Genomic DNA, 19,928 nt, shown 5'->3' on the forward strand with positions numbered 1-19,928 from the left:
ACACACCCTTAATGTATAAGTCTCGTAAATAGTCTCACAAGAAATTTACTTGTCATTCTCATTTAGTCATGCACACTTTTAACCTAACCAAACCTAACCTAACTCAACCTAAAGTCTTGTGTGGGTGGATGCTAATTGTCATCAGCTAGTTTTATTTTTCTTTTTTCAAATATAGGTAGGCGGGGGCAATTTATTTTTATTAATCCTCACTCTAATTATAATACTATTTATTTATTTATTTTTATAAAAAAATGAGTTTTTAGCAATGCCTAGTTGACTAATTATTTTTTTAGTCTCCTTAATTAATTTAACTAATATTCCTGGAACAAAAACGATTAACCGTAAAGTGGGCTCGAACTGGGCCTCAAATTTTAGCATACGAAACGATCAAGCCCAAAAGAAGAGCCGTTGATTACGTAATCGGGTTGGCGCTTGGCTGAGAAATAATTTCCCCAAATCAAATCTGCTCTTCTTAACTTTTCCATTTCAATCTCCCAAGCAAATTTACAACAGACTTAGCCCAAACAAGATTTTGTAGTCCGCCGCATCTATGAATTGAAGACATTCCGCTGCAGAAACCCTAGTTCTTGCTCCGACTATTGATTTGACTCCGGTTCGCTGTAAGTTTATCCCTTTCTTAGCATCTGCGACGAAGCCAGGTGTGATTTGGGTGATGTGGATATTATCTGAACTCCGAATGGTGATAGTGGTTATATCTTCGGTTCAATGATGATGATAATACGATTAAAAATTGAATGACGTTGAACGGGTATGGATCAATCCGGTGTTAGGGTTTTGTGAGCAGTTTCCGGATTAACCCGAAAAGTTCATTAACTCATCGGGTCGGTTTCTTATCATATCAATGTTCGGGTATTTTAGCAAACAGGATACGGGCTGGCCTTTTTCTTCTCTCGTTTATCGGTTTTTAAATCAATTCTCCTATCATTAAATTTTACCTCCGAAAGTTTGAAGATGGATTGGAATTAATGCATTATATAATATTGAAATTTTGTTCGAATGTTAGATTTTTTTTATTTTTTTTAGCTCGAAATGGGAGCAATTTTTCTTAATGTTGCTGGATTTTAATTTGTGTAAATTGAACTGGTCTGATTGTTGCGGTGATCTTTTTATGGCGTTTACTCCTTTTTTATGTTTTTGGTTTAGCCATAGGAGACTTGTTGACGCACAAATGACAGTTTCCGGTCAAGAATGAGTTTTTGGTCACTTTCTAATTTGTAATCTAGAATTGGAGGTACCATACAACATTAATATTCCTCTTTCAGAGTATTGTTATTTTACATTCTTTTCCTGTTTCTTTTACCCTTTTTGAAAGGAAATGATCCGAACAAGTATGCTCTTGGTTGTTTTAAGTTTGTCATGGTTTCTTTAATTTACTTTTTCAGGTTTTTCAGAGCCTAGGAAGGAGGAATATCATTTAAAGCGAATGGATGGCTCTGATGAAGCTGTCGTTGTTAACTCTAGTAGATTGAAATCTGTTGTCTGGAATGATTTTGATAGAGTTAAAAGAGGTGAAACATACATGGCCGTCTGTCGGCACTGTAAAAGAATACTTAGCGGGTCAAGTACCAGTGGAACATCTCATTTGAGAAATCATTTAACTAGGTGCCTTAAAAGATCAAACCACGACATTACTCAATTCTTGACAAGGGGCAAGAGAAAGCAAAGCAACCTTGCCCTTACCAAGTACAGCTCAGTTCAAATAAAGAATGAGATGGTCACTGTTGCAAGTAATGCTTGTGAACAAGGGCTAAAAAGTGGAAATATGAGCATGGGGAGTTTCAATGTTGATCAGAGGAAGAGTCAGACAGATCTTGCACGTATGATCATTATGCATGGTTATCCATTGAGCATGGTTGAGGATATAGGCTTCAAGACATTTGTTCGAAATCTTCAGCCCTTGTTTGATCTTGTGACTGTTGATAAAGTTCAGGCTGACTGTATGGAGATCTATAGAAAAGAGAAACAGAGAATATACGAGGAGCTTGATAAACTGCCTGGGAAAGTCAGCCTTAGTGCTGAGAGATGGACTTCTAATGGAGATACAGCGTATCTGAGTTTGATTGCACATTTTATTGATGATTCTTGGGAACTAAAGAAGAGGGTTTTGATCTTTTTAGCCATTGATCCCTTTCAAGCTGAAGACTTGCTTTCGGAAGTAATCATGGCAAATCTTAGGAACTGGGATATTGATAGAAAGTTGTTCTCATTGACGGTTGATAACTGTTCCACCTATGACAGGATTGTGTATAGAATCAGAGACCAACTCAGCCAGCGCAAGTTACTGGCATGTGAGGGCCAATTATTTGATGTACGCTGCGCAGCAAATACCGTCAAGTTGTTAGTCCAAGATGTCCTTGGAACATCACGAGAGATCAGTGACAAAGTTCGTGAAGCTATACGGTTTGTTCAAAATTCACAAGCCACTAGAGAAAAGTTTGAAGAGATAGTTCAATTAGTTGGGGCTAATTGCCAGCAACTCTTATCACTTGATGACCCATTTCGATGGAACTCAACATATTCAATGCTTGAAACTGCTTTAGAGTACAAAGAAGCACTCTCTCAATTGCAAGAACATGACCCTAGCTTTTTAATATTCCCATCTTGTTTAGATTGGGACAGACTGCGAGCTATCACTAGTATCTTGAAGTTCTTTCATGAAGTTTCCAATGTCTTTGCGGGAGGCAAGCATTCCACTGCTAATTCATACTTTGCTGAGATTTGTGACATTCATCTACAGCTGATTGAGTGGTGCCAGAAGTCAGATGATTTCGTTAGCAGTTTAGCATTGAAATTGAAAACAAAATTTGATGAATATTGGAAAAAATGCAGCTTGATTATGGCCATTGCAGCCATATTAGATCCCAGATTCAAAATGAAATTAGTGGAGTATTACTATCCGCAAATTTATGGTGATACTGCTCTAGATTGCATAGATATTGTTTCAAATTGTATCAAAGCTTTGTACAATGGTCTTGCTATCTACAACCCATTAGCGGCTCATGGTCAATGTTCAAATTCGGAAACGAGTGGTAGTGCTGTTAAGGATAGGCTTACTGGCTTTGACCGATTCCTGCACGAAAATTCTGTTAACCAAAACATAAAATCTGACCTAGACAAGTATTTGGAGGAACCCCTCTTCCCACGAAGTGTTGATTTCAGTATATTGAATTGGTGGAAGGTTCACGAACCAAGATATCCTGTGCTGTCAATGATGGCGCGCAACATTTTAGGGATTCCAATATCGAAAGTATCCCATGAGTCTCTATTTGATTTTCGAGATAGGGCCCTTGATCACTGCTGGAATTCACTCAAGCCAGATAGTTTGCAAGCTTTGGTGTGTTCCAAGGATTGGATGCAGCATGGATTTGAAGGTAGCTGTGTTTTTTTTGCCATATTTCTTTTTCTGAGTTTTGTGTAGTTGCAGCTAACAGATAACTTTTCTCCATTCTGCAGTGACAGAGTCGAAATCTCTCCCGACCCCTACCTTTGCGTTGCGCTACGATGCAAACTAACATATTTCTGGTAAATTTTTCTGTTTTTGGCTGCCATCTACAAATTTCGTCAGCATTTTTCTCACAAATATTAGAAGCTTATTTGGTAGATATAACTTCCGTGTAGAACTCAGTGAAGTAGCAACATATTGAGTATCATTGGTAGATGCATCGGGATTCATCATTTATTATCTAAAGTCACACATCTTGTAGAGGAATAGCGTTAGAATGGAGGGTGGGTTTCGAATCCTTGTGCTAGCCGTTCATTGATTATTAACCAGGGAATGATCGTTGAAAACAGTACAAGACTTTAAATTATTCAAATGTCTTATCTAGCTGTTACAAGTAGACCCTTTGCTTGCGATGATTTCATCCATTTGGTGTTAAGAATGAGGAGCGAATGTAGGAAGGAGCTAGGTTTAATTTAAGGAATCTAGCATATCCAAATTTGAAATTTTTTTGGAGCTAGGTATATGTGCGTGGTGATGATCTATGACTGAGCAAGACACGCTTATATGTTAATTAGTTTTATTTTTGTATAAATAAAATAATTTTCAATTTTTCCAAATATACAACTGACCACAAGTATATTCTGAAGTTTCTGGTATGGATATCAGTTTTCACCCATTGTTATTCGGTTTATTGATGTGCCGACAAGTTTAACATGCCTGTGAATAATAGGCCATGTTCGGTTTTGTTTTACTGAACATTTATCTGTTTTCACATTTTCGTGTACCATCATATATTTTTCATGTTTTCTTTTTTTCTAAACATACTTGTATTATATTTTATATTTTAAAACATCTCATAAACAACAATTGGATGATTTCATGTTAAAAGTAAAAATATCATCTTCGCTGACATAATTTCTTTAAAAACATACTTCATTTAACACATTCTCAAGCCAAACGTAGTCATTTTTTCGCTGTCAGGTAGCTGTTAAGTACGACACCAAATCAAAGACTAAACATCAGACAGTGCATCACTTGTGAGCGATATAAGCGAAATGAAACAATATCTAAAGGATCATGAAAATCTATTTTTTATTTAATGGAAAAATACAAATGTACGTGCCATTACTACAATAACTTTGTGTTTGATATATGGATTTTGCATGTAAATGATTTTCGTTTACCTTCTTCTATTGTTACTTATCAACAAGCTAGGGAGCATGGCCTGTGACGAGACTGAAGGCTAAACCTACTTCTCTCTGTCACAGAGGATACTCCATGGCCTAAAACGGTAACAAGTAACTCAAAATTTAAGCTACGGGATATAGATTTATCCCTTTAGCCCGCTATGCCACATCTTCTTATACATTCGATCGAGAAATTTAGATGCCTAGTCCAAAGGACTCTTACCTCAGGGGACGCAATATTGAGCCATGGCTTTGCTGGCCCGCTAAAGTGTATGACCGCCGCAGCTTCTGACATCTGTTTATCAACTTGGTGGAAACGATGACCCAAACCAGCCAGTTGCCATGAAGAATCAATGCGATGCACATGGTTTTTGAAAGCAATCAAGGCGGGAGGAAGTGCTCCGGTATGCCATAGTACAAAACCAGAATTTAGGTTCTACAAAACATGTGAAAGAATAATGAAATGGTCATGGCAACCTTTTTGATTAGGAAAAAGCAATTTATATGTTCATATATATATACTTCAAAATCTTTCTATTGATTCATTGACCACTCCGAATGTGGGAGGAAGATACTCACATGTTTGAGCCATTGGTGATATACTGCAGTGATGTTAGTCTTCCTCCATTTTTTTAGGTCAAAGATAGTCATCCCGTATTGCCATCCACAATTATCAGGATCCAAGTCGGATATTATGATTGGATCTGTAAAATTGAAGTAATCCTTGTATTTTCTTCCTGGACAACAGTCATGTCCGCACCATGAATCTACAACTGCACCTACAACCTTGTCATTGAGGTCCAAGTCCCATACAGATGATAAGTCATGTTGTGCAACAATATCATCATCCAATAACACTACCTTGTCAAGATCTGGGAACAGCTGGGAGATAATGAAATTGAACACCAGATGAAATTTAATTCGCAAGGATGATGAATTTTCATAATCAGTCCATGATATAAATTCAGGTATTTACCTCAGGGAGATAAATACGGAGGTAATTCAAAAGTGAAAAGCTGCTGGGGATTAGGACACCTAGTTTGTGATCATAATCTTCCTTGTTATCAAAGCCTCCTTTCTTTAGATTTCTCAAATTGTACTTCATGATCTGGCGATGAATTTCGAACACCTCCTTAATCCCGACATTTACATCACGAGACCACTCGTATTGATGCAAGCCCTTGACTTCAACGACTGCAGAATCTATCGTGTTCAATGCAAACCATGCATGCATTGAAGTGTATGTTTTCTTATCAGTGATCACATGAAATACCAAGTTTTTGGGATTGATCGAAGTTTTAATGGTAGAGGAGATTACAACAGATGCAGCCAGGACATTGTCGGTTAGAAGAACAATATGTTGAAATGAATTATCGGTGAGGCGGTAAACATATCGAGGCAAAGGTAAACGAGAACGAGCCACTGCATTTATGGAATACTCTTCGGTCAACTTAAGAGAAAGACAGTGCATGCTGTCGGGTACTCCATGAGCAGCTAAATGCCAGTAAACAGATTCCTGCCATTTAGCAGTTTTAACCGTGTGTTCCATCTTCTCAATCTGCGCATAAAATACAAAAGCTCAGTGAAGGCCTTTTGATTATGGTTAAAGCAATGATTACATATATGTCAACAAATATCCTCGAGAGAGATGTTTCTTTTTATTAGCATATAAGATCACGTCAAAAACATACGTTGATAAAATAAATTTATGATCTACATTTGAAACTTCATCGGTAACTAAAGTGATGCTAGCTAGTTCAGGCTTCAGCTAATAATATGTTGAGTCCTTGTGACCGTGCATGGCTTAAATTATTTGAGCAGTACTATTGTTGGTTTTTCATTGTATGTATGGCTTAACCTTGTGGCAGAAAAGCACAGATAATACCTAAAATCGCCATATACACAGTTCTCTTGAAAGAGCGGTCCTCGGGATTCTAAATCCATCCTTTTTTTTTCCTATGATTGTTAATATTGCATCTTCATGTATGGGATCGATAAACTTCTCTTTGTTTCTGTAGTGCATCCTCGAAAGTAAATAGCTTGTCGGTTTCGTTTATGTTTGGTTTCCTTTAGTAATCTATCCAAGCATTATTAATGTCTTTATGGCGACCACAGTGAGGATTATGGTGCACTTGAAGCATTTTTCACTTTGAAGGACCTATAAACCCGGAAGGAAAAAGTAGGCATGAATGAGGCGATTTGAACGGAACTACCAAACCTAGTACTTTACCTAGCCGCATAACACCGACTTTCACACACTGCTAAAAATTAAACAACGAATTTCTTTTTCTTTTTTAAGGTGAAACAACGAATTTCTCAGACGCGGTCAAAGGTGGCGTTTTGAGATTAATTTTTTATTTTAGATAATTCATAATTATCAAAAAGAATCTGGTGACCTAAGAAGAACACGGTTGAGATGAGAAAATGGCTAAATAGAAGGGCCCCCCGATTAAGGCAATTTTCCACTTTGAAGCAAGTGGCTTGGGTGATACCTTATAGTTTCAGGTTAAAAATAAGTGGGAGCCATTTATGCCTAACAATGACACGACAGGGACTGCAACCAAATAACGAGGGTGGACATTAACGTCAGTAATAATCAAGTGAAAAAGAACACGAGAATAGGTAATAGCAATAGCCAATAGGGCGATGGGCTGCAATAAATGGCAGTTAATGTTGGCTAACTCACCACGGCTCTGGTCTTGAAAGCGAAGGCTTTAACGTCTTGTTTCTTGGACGCCATATCCTCCACAAGATCCTTGAATGTAATTGGTACTCGATTTGAACTCTCCTCTGTTCCAAATCCAACTCCACCGCCATATTCACCTTTACTAGTGGTTGCCTCCATTAGAGCCCGTGTCAGCTCTTCTCTGAGCTTTTTAAGGAGTGCCACACAAATGAAAGAAAATCATAAGAAAAACATGATTACAATACTGGTGTAATCTTTTTAATTTTTTTTAAAGTTTAAATTCATCGTATCCAAAACCCAGGCTTCATGTTTCGACGACAAGATTTGGGAAACCCAGCATTTAATCACATCAGAATGTCCTCCGTGGGGTTGAGGAGTTCTTCCCACATTTGTTTTTCTATCATAATTGTCCGTTCGCGAAAAGTCAAAGTAACTTAATCCTGGATCTTTCTTCTTTTATTTTAAAATCTAAAAGATAATCTTCATTTTCGAAAAAAATTCATTATGCATGTGATGTCGAAACATATGATAATCCATTGATTTCATTGGATGGATCATTTTCAGATATTCAAATTACTCCAGATGAAAAAGTTAAAGTTCGGGGTAAATTCTAAATGTAATGATCAAATTGAAAAGAAAACTTCCCGGACTCAAATGTCAACCTGATGTAACGTCTGGGTATTATGCAAATCTAAAAGAAGAGCAGGAATCTAAATTTTCAACTGTCATGATGAATGAAAAAGAAAAAGTAAATAAATTCCCACTTTCATTTTGACCTAAAAAAAAATAAAAATCCTAATCTCATGTCACGTCAAAGACGACACATGCACGATTTATTAACATCATTATCAAATGAAGGATGAGAGGGAATAAATAAGATCAAGTTCGACTAACAAATCGGTCGGCAGTGCAACTTGCCAACTTTTTACTAAGCACCGGGTGAAGGCTGCATACCGACACTCGCGAAATTGTTTGTACCCACTCGCCTTTTAGTCCAATTTACAGACGCAAAATTGATCCTCGTACAATTTCAGTAATTTGTCCACAATCTTTTGCTCATTGTATATCTACCACAGTAAAAGTAAGTACTTGTGTTTGCTAGAACGTCCAAATTTCGCATAATATCAATTAACTAGGCAAAACTTACATGCACAGTGATTTGCAAGTCTTTTGCAAAAGATTAGGCTTTTGTAGAAATGATTAATTTTATAGAATAGATTAGATTGTAATAAAAAAAATCAGAATACCATCTTTAAGATTTAAATTAAATTCGCGGAAGCTAACCAAAACAAGAATTTTAAAAATACAACTGCTTTTTTAAGCTAAAATCAATCAATGTTTTTTTTAGTGAATGTGCAAACACTCCCTTAGCCAAGAAGAAGCACTTTAACTTACCAGAGCAGCATCGCTCCCGCCAAAAATCCTTAGCGTCATACATCCTAATAAAAGTAAAATTTGAAGATTATATTTATTCCAAAAAAAAAAATTGAAGATTATATCGAAGGATTGAAAGGGAAACGAAATGAGAAGGCCTAAAATTACCGATGGAGGAAGAGCAAAGAGCGGCGGATTCAAGTACTAGAAAAGCAGTTCTAACGAAGAGTAAAGGCAACACCAGCCCAAACAACAGCAACACCGGTAAAATCGCCGCCCGATGGTATAATCGGCGGCCGAACGCAGTCGATGGCGGATTCTTCCCTTTCATCTCACTCCGAGTACCTCCAACGCCGGCGCCATCTGCGGCGGCACTGTATGCCGCAACTCTCTTAGTCCTAATCGTGGATATGTAAAGCTTCATATTACGAGCCACGATTCCTGCTGCTCCTATTTAAAAACGCCCATCAGACTTTAAATCTCAGCTTCAGATCCATTTCATTGATTTTCTTTTCAACCAGAACTCCAAAATCTTCGCACCTGCGAGAAAATTCATCGCAGCATTAACATCGGTAGTGGTTTACGATAAAAAGGAGCAAATTAATCCAAAAGCATACTTATTCCTATCATTCAAACACCAGAACAGAAATAAACAAAAAAGAGAGTTCATATAGGAACTGGACTAGTTACTTGCGCTTGAATTGGTGAGAAAAGGCACCGCAACAATCAAATTACCTTTTGGAATTCAATAAAGCTGAGGATCGAACTTTATGCCAATGGCATCAGAATTTGCGTGTGCGAGAAAGATCATATCCATGAATTTATTCGAGTGTCCATCTGTATGTTACTGTGTGTTGAATTTTTGTCCAAGAAAAGATGAGGTCACTCACTACTAACCTACGTCAGAATTAGGCATTACACTAGGTTATATATACTTATACATGTACGCACACGTTGTGTTTATATTAAAAAAAATCAAAATATTATTATAAAAACACGAGATATTGTATTGTTATTTTGATATATAAATAAAAAAATCTAAATAAAAATTAAACCTACGACTTAAATATTTAGGGAAAAAAAAGATTCTCTTATATCAAAATTTCAACACTTAATTATTATATTAATTAATTATATATATATATATATATATATATATATATATATATCATGACAAAAAAAAAATAGTTATTTTAATGTCTCAAACTTAATAGAGTATGTCTCTTGTGAGACGGTCTCACGAATATTTATTTACGACACGAGTTAACTCTACAGATATTTACAATGAAAAATAATATTCTTAACGTAAAAACTAATACTTTTATTAGCATAAATTTTTTTTTTTATAGATGACCCAAATAATCGATATTCACAATAAAAATTATTATTTTTAGGAATGACCCAAATATGATATCTGTATCACAAAATACGACATGTGAGATCGTCTCACACAAGTTTTGTCAACTTTTAATAATATATTATAGATATAAAAAACTAATTGCAAAAATATATGACTTAAAAACAATTATTATTATTTTCTATGTATTGGAGCATATCTTTAGTTCTTTTTTATTTTATCTTGTATTATCGTATTCCTTCAATAGTCTATAATTTCAATCTTTTTATGTTTCTTTTAATTTCATGGTAACGTACAATTAATTGACATATGCAATCAATAAATTTTCCACGATTCAATAATACCACATATGTTCTTTTATTCCAAATATATTGTTCAGTTTTTTTTAATAAATTTAATTTGATAAAATCATAAAATAAGAAATTTGTTTGTAATTTTTTTTTTCTAATAATAAGATTCTTAATTTGTGTGAAAAACTAACAACTCACTAAAACAAGTACGTTGAACCGAATACCGACTGTTCAATGTTGAAAATTTTCATTTTTTGTTTTTTAAAGAAAGTACGTTTTTGCATTTTATGGATATCCTCATTGTTCTCTCATGTACATGTAAACAGAAAAACTCGTGCAATGATGAAAATGCGTTTTTTAGTTCACTGTTGGGGGTTGAGATTCTGATTCTTATGTATGTTTAAATGCGTTTTCGACTTTCGGAGTAAATTTCAATGCGTCCACAAATTAAAGGTTTATTAATGCTACAAAAATTTTAAATACAATTTGGTGACTTTGGACACTCATCAATTGAAAATAAATATTTTTGTAAATTCAGTTTTAAATAATTTTGAAAAGGAAAAAATGCAATTTTATAAATAAATAAATGCTTTTATTGAAATAATTTGTACAATCCAACACACTAAATAATTTGTATTCGAGTCCCACGTCGTCTGTCCAATTTTATGGTAAACAAAGATAAATAAATTGCAACATCAACTTTGGGCCTGAGGTGAACTATTTATAGCCCATGGGAAATTGTAGAAAAGCCCAATGGAATAGCCCATCCAAAGTACCCGATTTTAAACAAGTCCGGTATTGCTTGGTTTCAGCGGCCCCTGACAATCCTTCTAATAAACAAATATTATTACTATCAAGCGGATCAGGGCAAAAACTGGCAAGACTTGTAAATCTGGATCCACTTCGCTTTTCGGCTTAATAACCGCTGATAGATTAATGCTTCCAGGTGAGTGTGATTATCAACTTAATGCTCCTGAATTTGATTTATTTGTTTTCCAGTTCGTAGCAATTCAGCCTCGAAATAATAATAATTTTATGTAATGATTCAAATGTCATTCACAGGAAGAAATCGCAAACCATTTAACATTTTATGTAAAACGGAGTATTTTTCTGGTATGTAATGTTCATGTTATAATATGTGGTTTTCAGCTATGTATAGACGCGGAAACAGATGGCTGAACCATTCAAGAAGTGCAAGAAATACTCAACTTTCAGTTTTTGTTTTGTTTCTGGTTCTCATAATGGTGGCATTGACTGTAATATTTGGGAAAATAGGTTATAGATCCAGTTGGATGTCTGAGCTTCAAAGCCAAAAATGGAATAGCTTCGACTCTTTGGTTCGATTAGATCCCACGGTGGAGTTTAGGAATGGGACCAATTTAATCTGGCAGTTACCCGACTCGCCTGAGGCAGTTCTTTTCTTGGCTCATGGCTGTAATGGTAGAGCAGCAAACTTTTGGGATAAGTCTCCTAGTTGCCCAACTTGTGTTGGTTTGCCTGAAGAGAGGCTCATTGTGCTTCATGCCTTGGCTAGAAAATTTGCTGTGCTTGCCATATCAAGCAAAGGACGCTGTTGGTCACCTGGGGAGGAAAGGTGGATTGCTAAAGATATTATTCAATGGTGGCTTGCTGAGCGAATGCTAGAAAAGTTTCCTTTATTTGCATTAGGTGCATCCTCAGGTGGATATTTTGTCTCTGTGCTTGCCATGGTGGTACGATTCAAAGGTATTTCTTTAATGATTGCCGAAGGCGAGTTTAATCATCTGGATATCACAAAGGACTACCCTGCTACACTTTTTGTGCACATGCCCAAAGATGAAAAGAGGAAACGGAGAATTGAGAAGTATATGGTGGCTATGAGTAGAATGGGAATTGATGTTACTGAAATCAAGTGCATGGAATTCCCTTTGACCCCTGAATTATTTGCCAATAGAATTCCTGGTCTTGACCAATCTCTGTCAGCAACATTGTTCAAAGTTTTTCAGGACCGAGGCTTTGTCGATGAGAATGGTTACATCAGGGATGACGGGCGTGTAATACCATGGAAAACTGCTCTTGAGGAGAGAAATATCCTTCTTCCAGATAAATCTTTGGTCGATCACATTCAAGAGGAAATGAATCTTGCATTTGCATATCATGAAATGACCAGCATACAGTCTCAGCAAATATTTGACTGGTTTGAATCTCATAAGAGTTGATGAGCACCTGTCACATTCTTCATTCCTTCTACCTGGGCAAGAATTGTACATGATGTTTCTGTCATAACGACCTGAAATTTATTCAAGCTTGGAGCAACAAAGAATATCTTTTTAGATTTATCTCGTCTATCCAAATTGGTGAGTTGTGCTAGCACAATGTTTCACGAGTTTTAGTTTGAACTAGTCGGTTAATGTCTGATACGAATGGTAGAGACTCTATACATCTTCGGATGTTTAGTAGAGTTGCTGCCTTGAGACAGAGTCTTGTTGCTCTAATTGTTTGTATAAAATAATTGGTGAAGTTACGTGATCCATCTTCTTACAAAGTACAAGGAGATGTTTACATTAAATTGTTGGCAAATACATTTATTTGTTTCGATTTTACAGTCTTTGAATCAATCTCTAATTACCACACACCTTATCTGCCGACATCTGTGGGAATTATTTATTAAATGACCTTTGTTTGACCATGTATTTGAAATCTAACATTTTCAAAAGTTACCCTTTGTCCACTCCAAGGTCATTTTTCGAACTATCCCGACATTTGAGTTGTATTGTTAGAACTACCTTGCTTACTGTTTGGGGTAGGAGAATGATAATGATAGGTGTAACTAGTGTGTGTATTTTGCGTCTGTGTCAAGGAATGACTTCATATTTTGGATGGATGATTTGTGTCATGATTTTTCTTAATTCGGCAGCAAGCAGTCACTTTACCGGTGAAATGGCATAATTCATATAAGAAATGATTGATGGTCCTTGAAGTTTGATGCATAAGTATGCGTATCCCCATTGGTGTTTCTATTTAACTGATGCTTTTAAATATTTACTAAATAAAGCTCAAAACATTGGTGTATATATATGACATGCACGCATGAAATTTTGCATAGTTGATGACACCTCAAACATATCAATCCAGAGTGGTATTAATCTAGTCGCCTGATTGGCATGTCATTTCTGTGTCTGGAAGTTTGGCCTTTAATGTCAGCACATGATTATGCCGTGGACAGAGAATAAAGCTAGTTTTTGCTTATCATCTGTAGTGATTGCATGCTCCTTGATTAATTTAAGTAGCGTAGAGATGTGCTGGAAAATGCATGTCAAATTCCATTCTTTTCTGAACTTGGTAAATCCAACTTGAGAAATGTCAGTAAGGAAGCGTTGAATCTTAAAAAAAAATCCGTTCCAATTGAGATCAGCAACTTGATATGTGCTTCACTCATCAAGGTAACACTCACATCGTTTCAAGTGTTCTCATAAAGATATATGCAGGTCTGGCTTTATCTGATTTGAAGAAATCCTATCACAGAGAGATTTATTTGGATGGTGGAGAGCTGCAGGCTAAAGCAAGTCATTGTAGTCCCAGATGTGATAGTTAAGTTCCATAATTTATGGTTCTCGACAAGTGAAGCTCCTGATATTATTTGTGACAACACCACCTTATTTTACTTCAAGAATTTTGCATTATGAAGCTAGCATTTGCTGCATGACATAAACCATGTGACATTTATTTTCAGCTCAACCGCTTAGATTTGGAGTGTCACCCTGTGTATTTATCCAGGATGTTAAACTTTATTTTGTAGTTGTATCTGCATTTATTCTTTTCGTCAATGCCAATGATAAATTTTGGACAGCTGTGTGATATAATCAAAATATATTTGACATTTGAACTAGTATTGGACGTGAAGAAGGTGTTTGGTGAAAACTTAAATATCATCTCATATGTACATTCGTTATGAAAGGTATAACGAATTCTTATACGAAGGGCATGCATCATGAGTGGCTTATGATGCATGTAAATCTATATATTGTTGACATGCAGCTGGAAGGTAAGGTCATTTACTCTCTCTGTCAATTAATCAATATCGCCCACGTCTGTGACGAATAGATGGTAGTATATTTTTCAACTTTCTTTGTGGATCTTGCGACATGCACCACGTTGCCATGTCTAGTTTACTCTGAATTCATTAAAAATTACCATGTTGTATATACGCAACTTTTATACGGTAAGAGTGCATTTTCTTGCAAGTGATGATATGGCTGAGACACGGTTTGAAGACTGGAACTTTCTGAGTTTTTGTATTCACTGTCTGCAAATCTGTTTTTTCCAATGTCAAAGAAAAGTAAAACGGCTGAAACATATGAAATATGAAATACAAACAAACAACTAAGATTTACTCAAATAAGAAAGCGTAAGGTTGGTATCCATCTTGATTATATGGCATTACAGTTAAGTAAACAATTTCATTCCAAAGGACTTCACTCAAACAATGGAAATGCAGCACGAACCAAACTGAACATGACAGAAATAGTGATTCATAACATACAGAATACAATTGCTTTTCATATTCTTGGCTGGTTTCTACCCTCATTAGCCAGCTTGAAGAGCTGACCCTGAGCTGATGCTGCTTTGTTTGAGCTAAGCGCCGCAATAAAACTATCCCTGACTTGTGTGGTTGTGTAAGGGAATCTCGCGTGCGCCATGGAGTTGAGGAAAGCTGCAGTGCCTTCCCTGTAAAGTTCTCCATAGCCGTCAGTATGTGTGTTTGAAAGAGCCTGTAGCACATTTGTGTTAGGACTAAATCCAGGAACAGTAGGCAAGCCGAATGTGCCACCAATTGTTCCGCCATTAACTGGTCCGCCAACTGTTCCAAGCCAGCCAATTAATCCCCACACCAATGTCGGGTGATTCCTCCAGAAACTGCAATTTATAGGGAAAGTAAGTTCAATGCCTTTCTTCTGACCGGGTGATATTTTGAATCTGTAAGTAGAATTTAGTGCGTGTTTATTTATTCGTGAAAAGTGATACTTACATGCAAGTAAAAGGCGGAGAGGTTGGACCAAAGGAAAATGGAGGTGACGGAGTTGTGACGCCGGGAGTGCTTGGACTCCCCGGGATGACAATAGGAGGGTTGACGATTGGGGTGGTTGGCGAAGTTCCACTTCCTGGTGTCGGAGTGGTTGGTGTCGTTGGGGACGGGGTTGAGGTTGGAGGGGAGTGGTAGTATCCGCCACCTCCACCTCCACCTGGAGTAGATGGACTAGTTCGGTGATGTCTGCCGCTTGGTGGGGTACCGCAGTTGGCTGGTGGAGAACCTCCGGAGCTGCCGCTGCCACCTCCATGAGAAGGTGTTGGAGTTGCATGGCCACCTCCTGAACCTTGTGATGGAGGGGTGTACGAAACTGTAACGCAAAAAACAAAGATGATTTGACCAATGTTGAAACACTCATTTATTTAATTTCTGCTTTGCTTCATGTGAATCAGAAAGGGTCATCGTAAAACCACGTGGTTTTGCTTTCAAATACTATAAAGAATGAGAAAGATCTTACTTAAGACTTACTCCCTTTTAATGTATTTTCTTGATAACTGAAAGTTCATGGTGAGATTTGAGTAGTATAAAAAACAAGTTTGTCAAAACATGAGTCAAGAAACATATAAATTTTGTAATTTTGTGTGTGCATGAATGAGCTTATGTCTAAGAATGACCTGACGGAGGATAGTAGTTTTTCTGATCCTCAAAGCTTGCTGCAGACATGACAGGAATGAGCAAGTTTTGGGAAAGCAATACAGCCCACAGAAGCAACATTGCAGGCTTACTTTTCAACCTCTCCATTTTTGCAGCCTTCCAAGAAACTAAATTAAGAACGGCTTGAAGGAAAATAGAGGAAGAAATGTGCAGTGTGCTCAGAGATGAGAAAGAATCCAAGAGACAGCAGTGTATATAAAGAGCGATCAGAGACTGAAGTAAATATAAGCAGGTAAACAAGTATGTGGTTGGTTGTATGGATTGCAGGCGCATTTAAATCTCACAAGTGCTCTTTTTATTTGTCTAAAAAGAATTTATCCCATCCTGCGTGTGTGTGTTTGGCCTTGCGACTCAAAAACCTTTGCGCGCATAGTTTTAGCCATGGCAGGGGTGCACTCAAGAAATGCAACTGGGGGAGAAAATCACGATCTTATAAAAATCACACATATATTTGATCTTTTTTTTTTCCATTTTGGGGTGGGGGCACCTGCTCTTTTATCTCCTAACACCTCCCTCCGTTGCTAGGACCGAAAAGAACTCGTTTAATATTTCTGGATAACAATCTAACACCTTGTAAAATGCTGTCAAGTGTTTCCCTAAATATTTGGCTAGTTTTTGTCCATGCAGCACCACATTTTTATGGATTAGCAGACATCCTACTTTATGTGGTCCTTGGACAATATTGAACTACCTACCTTGATAAGTAAAATGTATTATCAAAATCAAATTAAAAAAAAGGTGAAAGCAAATAAAGGGAGGAAATTTTACAGTTATCCCAGCTATAGTCATTCCACACAACATACATTCTATTTTTCATACACAGGAATAGTTCAGACCCAGGAAACTCAAGAAGCTCGTAACCCACTCAGGTAAAGTCTGATCCGAATCCGATCCTCTATTTTCTGTGTATTTTTCCTATGATTATCTTCACCTCATGCATCAGGGAAATCGATTAACTTATGGGAGAGCCATTTGTTTTGTAATAAATACATTTCGTATTCTAACAACTTCGAATTATAATTCTCAAATCGGTTGGTATCAAATGGGATATATCCATACTTACTATGCATGGATGATAATCATGAACATGTTGATCTGATTACCGAGTGTGGGTGTCAAACGAGAGGCAATGAATTTTACGACACGGTGATGAAAATAAATAAGGTGTAATGTCTGAATTTAATCGGAGTAATGAGTGTCGCAGAGAAGTAGGTGAAGAAGTTGAAAAATTATAGAGTCCACATTCAATTTCTCATCGTAAATGAATATATTTTTTCAATCCTTTGAATTCTGAGTAATGACTACTGCTTTTTTCTGTGTAATGTAGCAAACCGGCCTACGGATATATATAAATTTGGATATTTAATTTTGTACTATTTCACGTACAAATCACGGATTATTTTTTATTAGATTAGATCTCTTAATTATAAGACACTCTCACAAATTTTTTTTTTGAGACGGGTCAATCCTATCGATATTCACAATAAAAAATAATACTCTTAGTATAAAAAGTAATATTTTTTATGAATGCTCCAAATAAGAGTTTTGTCTCACAAAATACGATCTGTCAGACCGTCTCACACAAGTTTTTGTCTTTTAATATATATATACAGTGACAGATCTAGAAACACATTATGTAATATTAATATTATATGTTATATATAAATAATGTTTTTTAGTTTTGAAAAACTAGTTTACTATCAGTTTTTCGTAAAGTAAGGAATTTCTCAAATATTTGATTTAGTTATGGTTTTTAGTATCCAATAATATATATAAGTAGCTAAAATGTCTGATCGTGAATTCGTGATCATTTTATTCGCTCAGGTATTTGAGCTGTCTTTTCTATAGAGCTGGTCAACTAGTTCTACGGCCTTTTAAAATGCCTCAGTCGTTCCAAATATTATACAAAGCTTTATAAATAATAATATAGATATTATTTCTGATTTCAAAATATTCCCATGCAAGGTTTATTACTTCTCCTGAGTTCTCCATTGTTTTTAGTCAATTTTCCCATCAACTTTAGCACTCTCCTTGATAAGTACAAATTGGACCAAGTACAAAAGCAAGAAGAAACTTCCTCCGGGCCAAATGGGATTGCACTGGATTGGTGAAACCTTAGATTTCTACAAAGCACAAATGAAGATTAACCAACTATACAAACCCGCATGGACTTAGCTCAGTTGGTCAGCAGCAGTAAATCTTGGAGCAATGACCAGAGATCGAGTCTCGCAAGCGGCAATGTGAGAGTTAAATTCTCTCCAATGAGGGGAGCTCCTTGTGCGCGACGTATCATAAGGTCTAGCTGCTGCTGGTTGGTTGAGTCACCATGATTTACCTCCTCTCACATTCCTGTCGGGTCGGGGGTGAGGGGCGCCTAAGGTGAGCGATTTCATCTTATCGGAGCAAAGAACCAACTATACAAAGATTTTGTTGAACCCGGCAGGGTCCGAAAATATGGGAAAACATTCAAAACAAGGCTTATGGGTAACGGGATACCCTACAGTTGTGGTTAATGGAGCAGAAGCCAACAAGTTTTTTCTGTCAACGATCGAGTACAAGTTAGTTAAGCCCGTGGCCAGCATCATCAGTGCAGCTAATGGGAATTAATTTCATCATGGAAAAGCAAGAAAAACATCATTTTCTGCATGGGATGTGGTCAGAAACCTCAATTCTTCATCTTTGGTGCCAAAAAACGCGGATGATTAAAATTCACTTTGAAAAATACTGGGATGGGGTAAAACCTTTTATGCCTGAAATCATTAGATATCCAGAAATTAAGATTCTTGGGAGATAAAAAAAAGTTCACTCGACCAACTTGCCTCACAATCAAAGGTTCCTCTGTATGACTCAATGGTTCAGTCAGTATCGTAAAGAGACCATGTCTGTTTCCAAAGACAATATCAGTGAAGGGCCGGTCACCCGCCTCTCCTTTGGTCAATTAATACACTTTACGATGTGATATCCCAAGAAAGAAAGAATAGCAAAAGACAAAATAAATCAATTGGACACAAATCAAGGATCTCACCGTGATAAGTTTGGATGATTCACAACCAAAGTTCTTCTCAAGTTCGTCAGCATTTCCACCTGGCTGCTTCCCCCCTGTGTTAATGTAAATATAAGTTTGATATCCAAATAACGTTGTCATCCATGGGAACCATTTGATTTCCGAATTAAATCCAAGAATAGCCAAGTAGATGCATTTTTTTTTTCAAAATATCAGTCGTTTGGAGGTTTTCCTCTCTATTACCTGATTTTTATCCATTTATATACAAAAAAATACGTAACTAAAAATAAAATAATAGTCACGCCCAACAGTTTAGAACAGCATTTCAGGCTTCAAATTAAAGGAAAAGGAAAACACATACCGTGCCTTAGTACTATGATTCCGATAGCATCCTCGAGGGCTCTAGCTTACTATCATCAGGATCATACTCGAGCAATCCTAAAATTTTATGCTCTGAACATTTCATTCATTCAAAAGAGAATACTTGCAACGAGAAGTTTTAGAAGGTTTCTAAAAGTACCCGCAGAGTTGCTGAACACCGCAATTTATCTCCGAACAACAATTTACACAGTTCCATGGATGATACAAGTGGCTCCCACAAGCTTAAAGTCAAGTCCCGAAATCGAGACGTGTCATCGGCGTTGTTTAACAATTTAAAATCTTATAACAACAAGTCACGTAGTACATTAAATAGCCAAAAGCCAGTCTATTACTTAAATCAATAATCGTCTTTACAATGCGATTAAAATGAAATGCGAAAGCGTAAAACACGATAATATAACTAGACAGAATAACAAGATTGGTCTTGAATTGGATTGGTTTCATCATCATCCCAAAAAATATTC

The 19,928-nt window shown here is 36.5% G+C and overlaps 4 protein-coding genes and 1 long non-coding RNA gene across 14 annotated transcripts; 2 read left to right on the forward strand and 3 right to left on the reverse strand.

Annotated features, from left to right (window-relative positions):
• Nucleotides 1–344: 344 nt before the first annotated feature.
• LOC140814204 (zinc finger BED domain-containing protein RICESLEEPER 1-like) lies at nt 345–4,775 on the forward strand. Of its 4 annotated transcripts, none has more exons than XM_073173114.1 (4): nt 345–620; nt 1,404–3,392; nt 3,475–3,543; nt 4,445–4,775. In XM_073173114.1, exons 2-3 carry the CDS (start codon nt 1,445–1,447, stop codon nt 3,531–3,533), a joined length of 2,007 nt encoding a protein of 668 aa, XP_073029215.1. In that variant the 5' UTR covers nt 345–620; nt 1,404–1,444; the 3' UTR covers nt 3,534–3,543; nt 4,445–4,775. The 4 variants fall into 4 exon arrangements, with proteins under 4 accessions (XP_073029215.1, XP_073029216.1, XP_073029214.1 ...); XM_073173115.1 differs by having other exon boundaries at nt 4,732–4,775; XM_073173113.1 differs by lacking the exon at nt 4,445–4,775 and having other exon boundaries at nt 347–620; nt 3,475–3,966.
• LOC140814206 (probable galacturonosyltransferase 15) lies at nt 4,534–9,618 on the reverse strand. 4 transcript variants are annotated; one of them, XM_073173117.1, is made up of 7 exons: nt 9,446–9,618; nt 8,879–9,250; nt 8,732–8,775; nt 7,337–7,522; nt 5,627–6,208; nt 5,230–5,532; nt 4,534–5,086 (listed from the first exon to the last, which is right to left on the reverse strand). In XM_073173117.1, the coding sequence occupies exons 2-7, from the start codon at nt 9,132–9,134 to the stop codon at nt 4,802–4,804; spliced, it is 1,656 nt and encodes a 551-aa protein (XP_073029218.1). In that variant the 5' UTR covers nt 9,135–9,250; nt 9,446–9,618; the 3' UTR covers nt 4,534–4,801. The 4 variants fall into 4 exon arrangements, with proteins under 4 accessions (XP_073029218.1, XP_073029219.1, XP_073029222.1 ...); XM_073173118.1 differs by having other exon boundaries at nt 9,401–9,615; XM_073173121.1 differs by lacking the exon at nt 9,446–9,618 and having other exon boundaries at nt 7,337–7,517; nt 8,879–9,066.
• A 1,560-nt stretch (nt 9,619–11,178) lies between these two features.
• LOC140814378 (uncharacterized) lies at nt 11,179–14,205 on the forward strand. Of its 4 annotated transcripts, XR_012114097.1 has the most exons (3): nt 11,185–11,303; nt 11,420–12,693; nt 13,825–14,205. XR_012114097.1 is itself a non-coding variant. In XM_073173333.1 (2 exons), exons 1-2 carry the CDS (start codon nt 11,294–11,296, stop codon nt 12,553–12,555), a joined length of 1,059 nt encoding a protein of 352 aa, XP_073029434.1. In that variant the 5' UTR covers nt 11,179–11,293; the 3' UTR covers nt 12,556–12,905. The 4 variants fall into 4 exon arrangements, 3 of the variants coding, with proteins under 3 accessions (XP_073029434.1, XP_073029433.1, XP_073029435.1); XM_073173333.1 differs by lacking the exon at nt 13,825–14,205 and having other exon boundaries at nt 11,179–11,303; nt 11,507–12,905; XM_073173332.1 differs by lacking the exon at nt 13,825–14,205 and having other exon boundaries at nt 11,420–12,905.
• Nucleotides 14,206–14,701: 496 nt separating this feature from the next.
• Nucleotides 14,702–16,258, reverse strand: LOC140815110 (uncharacterized). The gene is made up of 3 exons (XM_073174223.1): nt 16,040–16,258; nt 15,366–15,735; nt 14,702–15,253 (listed from the first exon to the last, which is right to left on the reverse strand). The coding sequence occupies exons 1-3, from the start codon at nt 16,164–16,166 to the stop codon at nt 14,896–14,898; spliced, it is 855 nt and encodes a 284-aa protein (XP_073030324.1). The 5' UTR covers nt 16,167–16,258; the 3' UTR covers nt 14,702–14,895.
• Nucleotides 16,259–18,310: 2,052 nt separating this feature from the next.
• Nucleotides 18,311–19,602, reverse strand: LOC140815208 (uncharacterized). The gene is made up of 3 exons (XR_012114297.1): nt 19,445–19,602; nt 19,105–19,178; nt 18,311–19,002 (listed from the first exon to the last, which is right to left on the reverse strand). It is a non-coding gene; the product is annotated as an uncharacterized lncRNA (long non-coding RNA).
• Nucleotides 19,603–19,928: the final 326 nt, after the last annotated feature.

This window comes from Primulina eburnea, chromosome 15 (genome assembly GCF_022965805.1).
Source record: "Primulina eburnea isolate SZY01 chromosome 15, ASM2296580v1, whole genome shotgun sequence".
Lineage (NCBI taxonomy): Eukaryota > Viridiplantae > Streptophyta > Magnoliopsida > Lamiales > Gesneriaceae > Primulina > Primulina eburnea.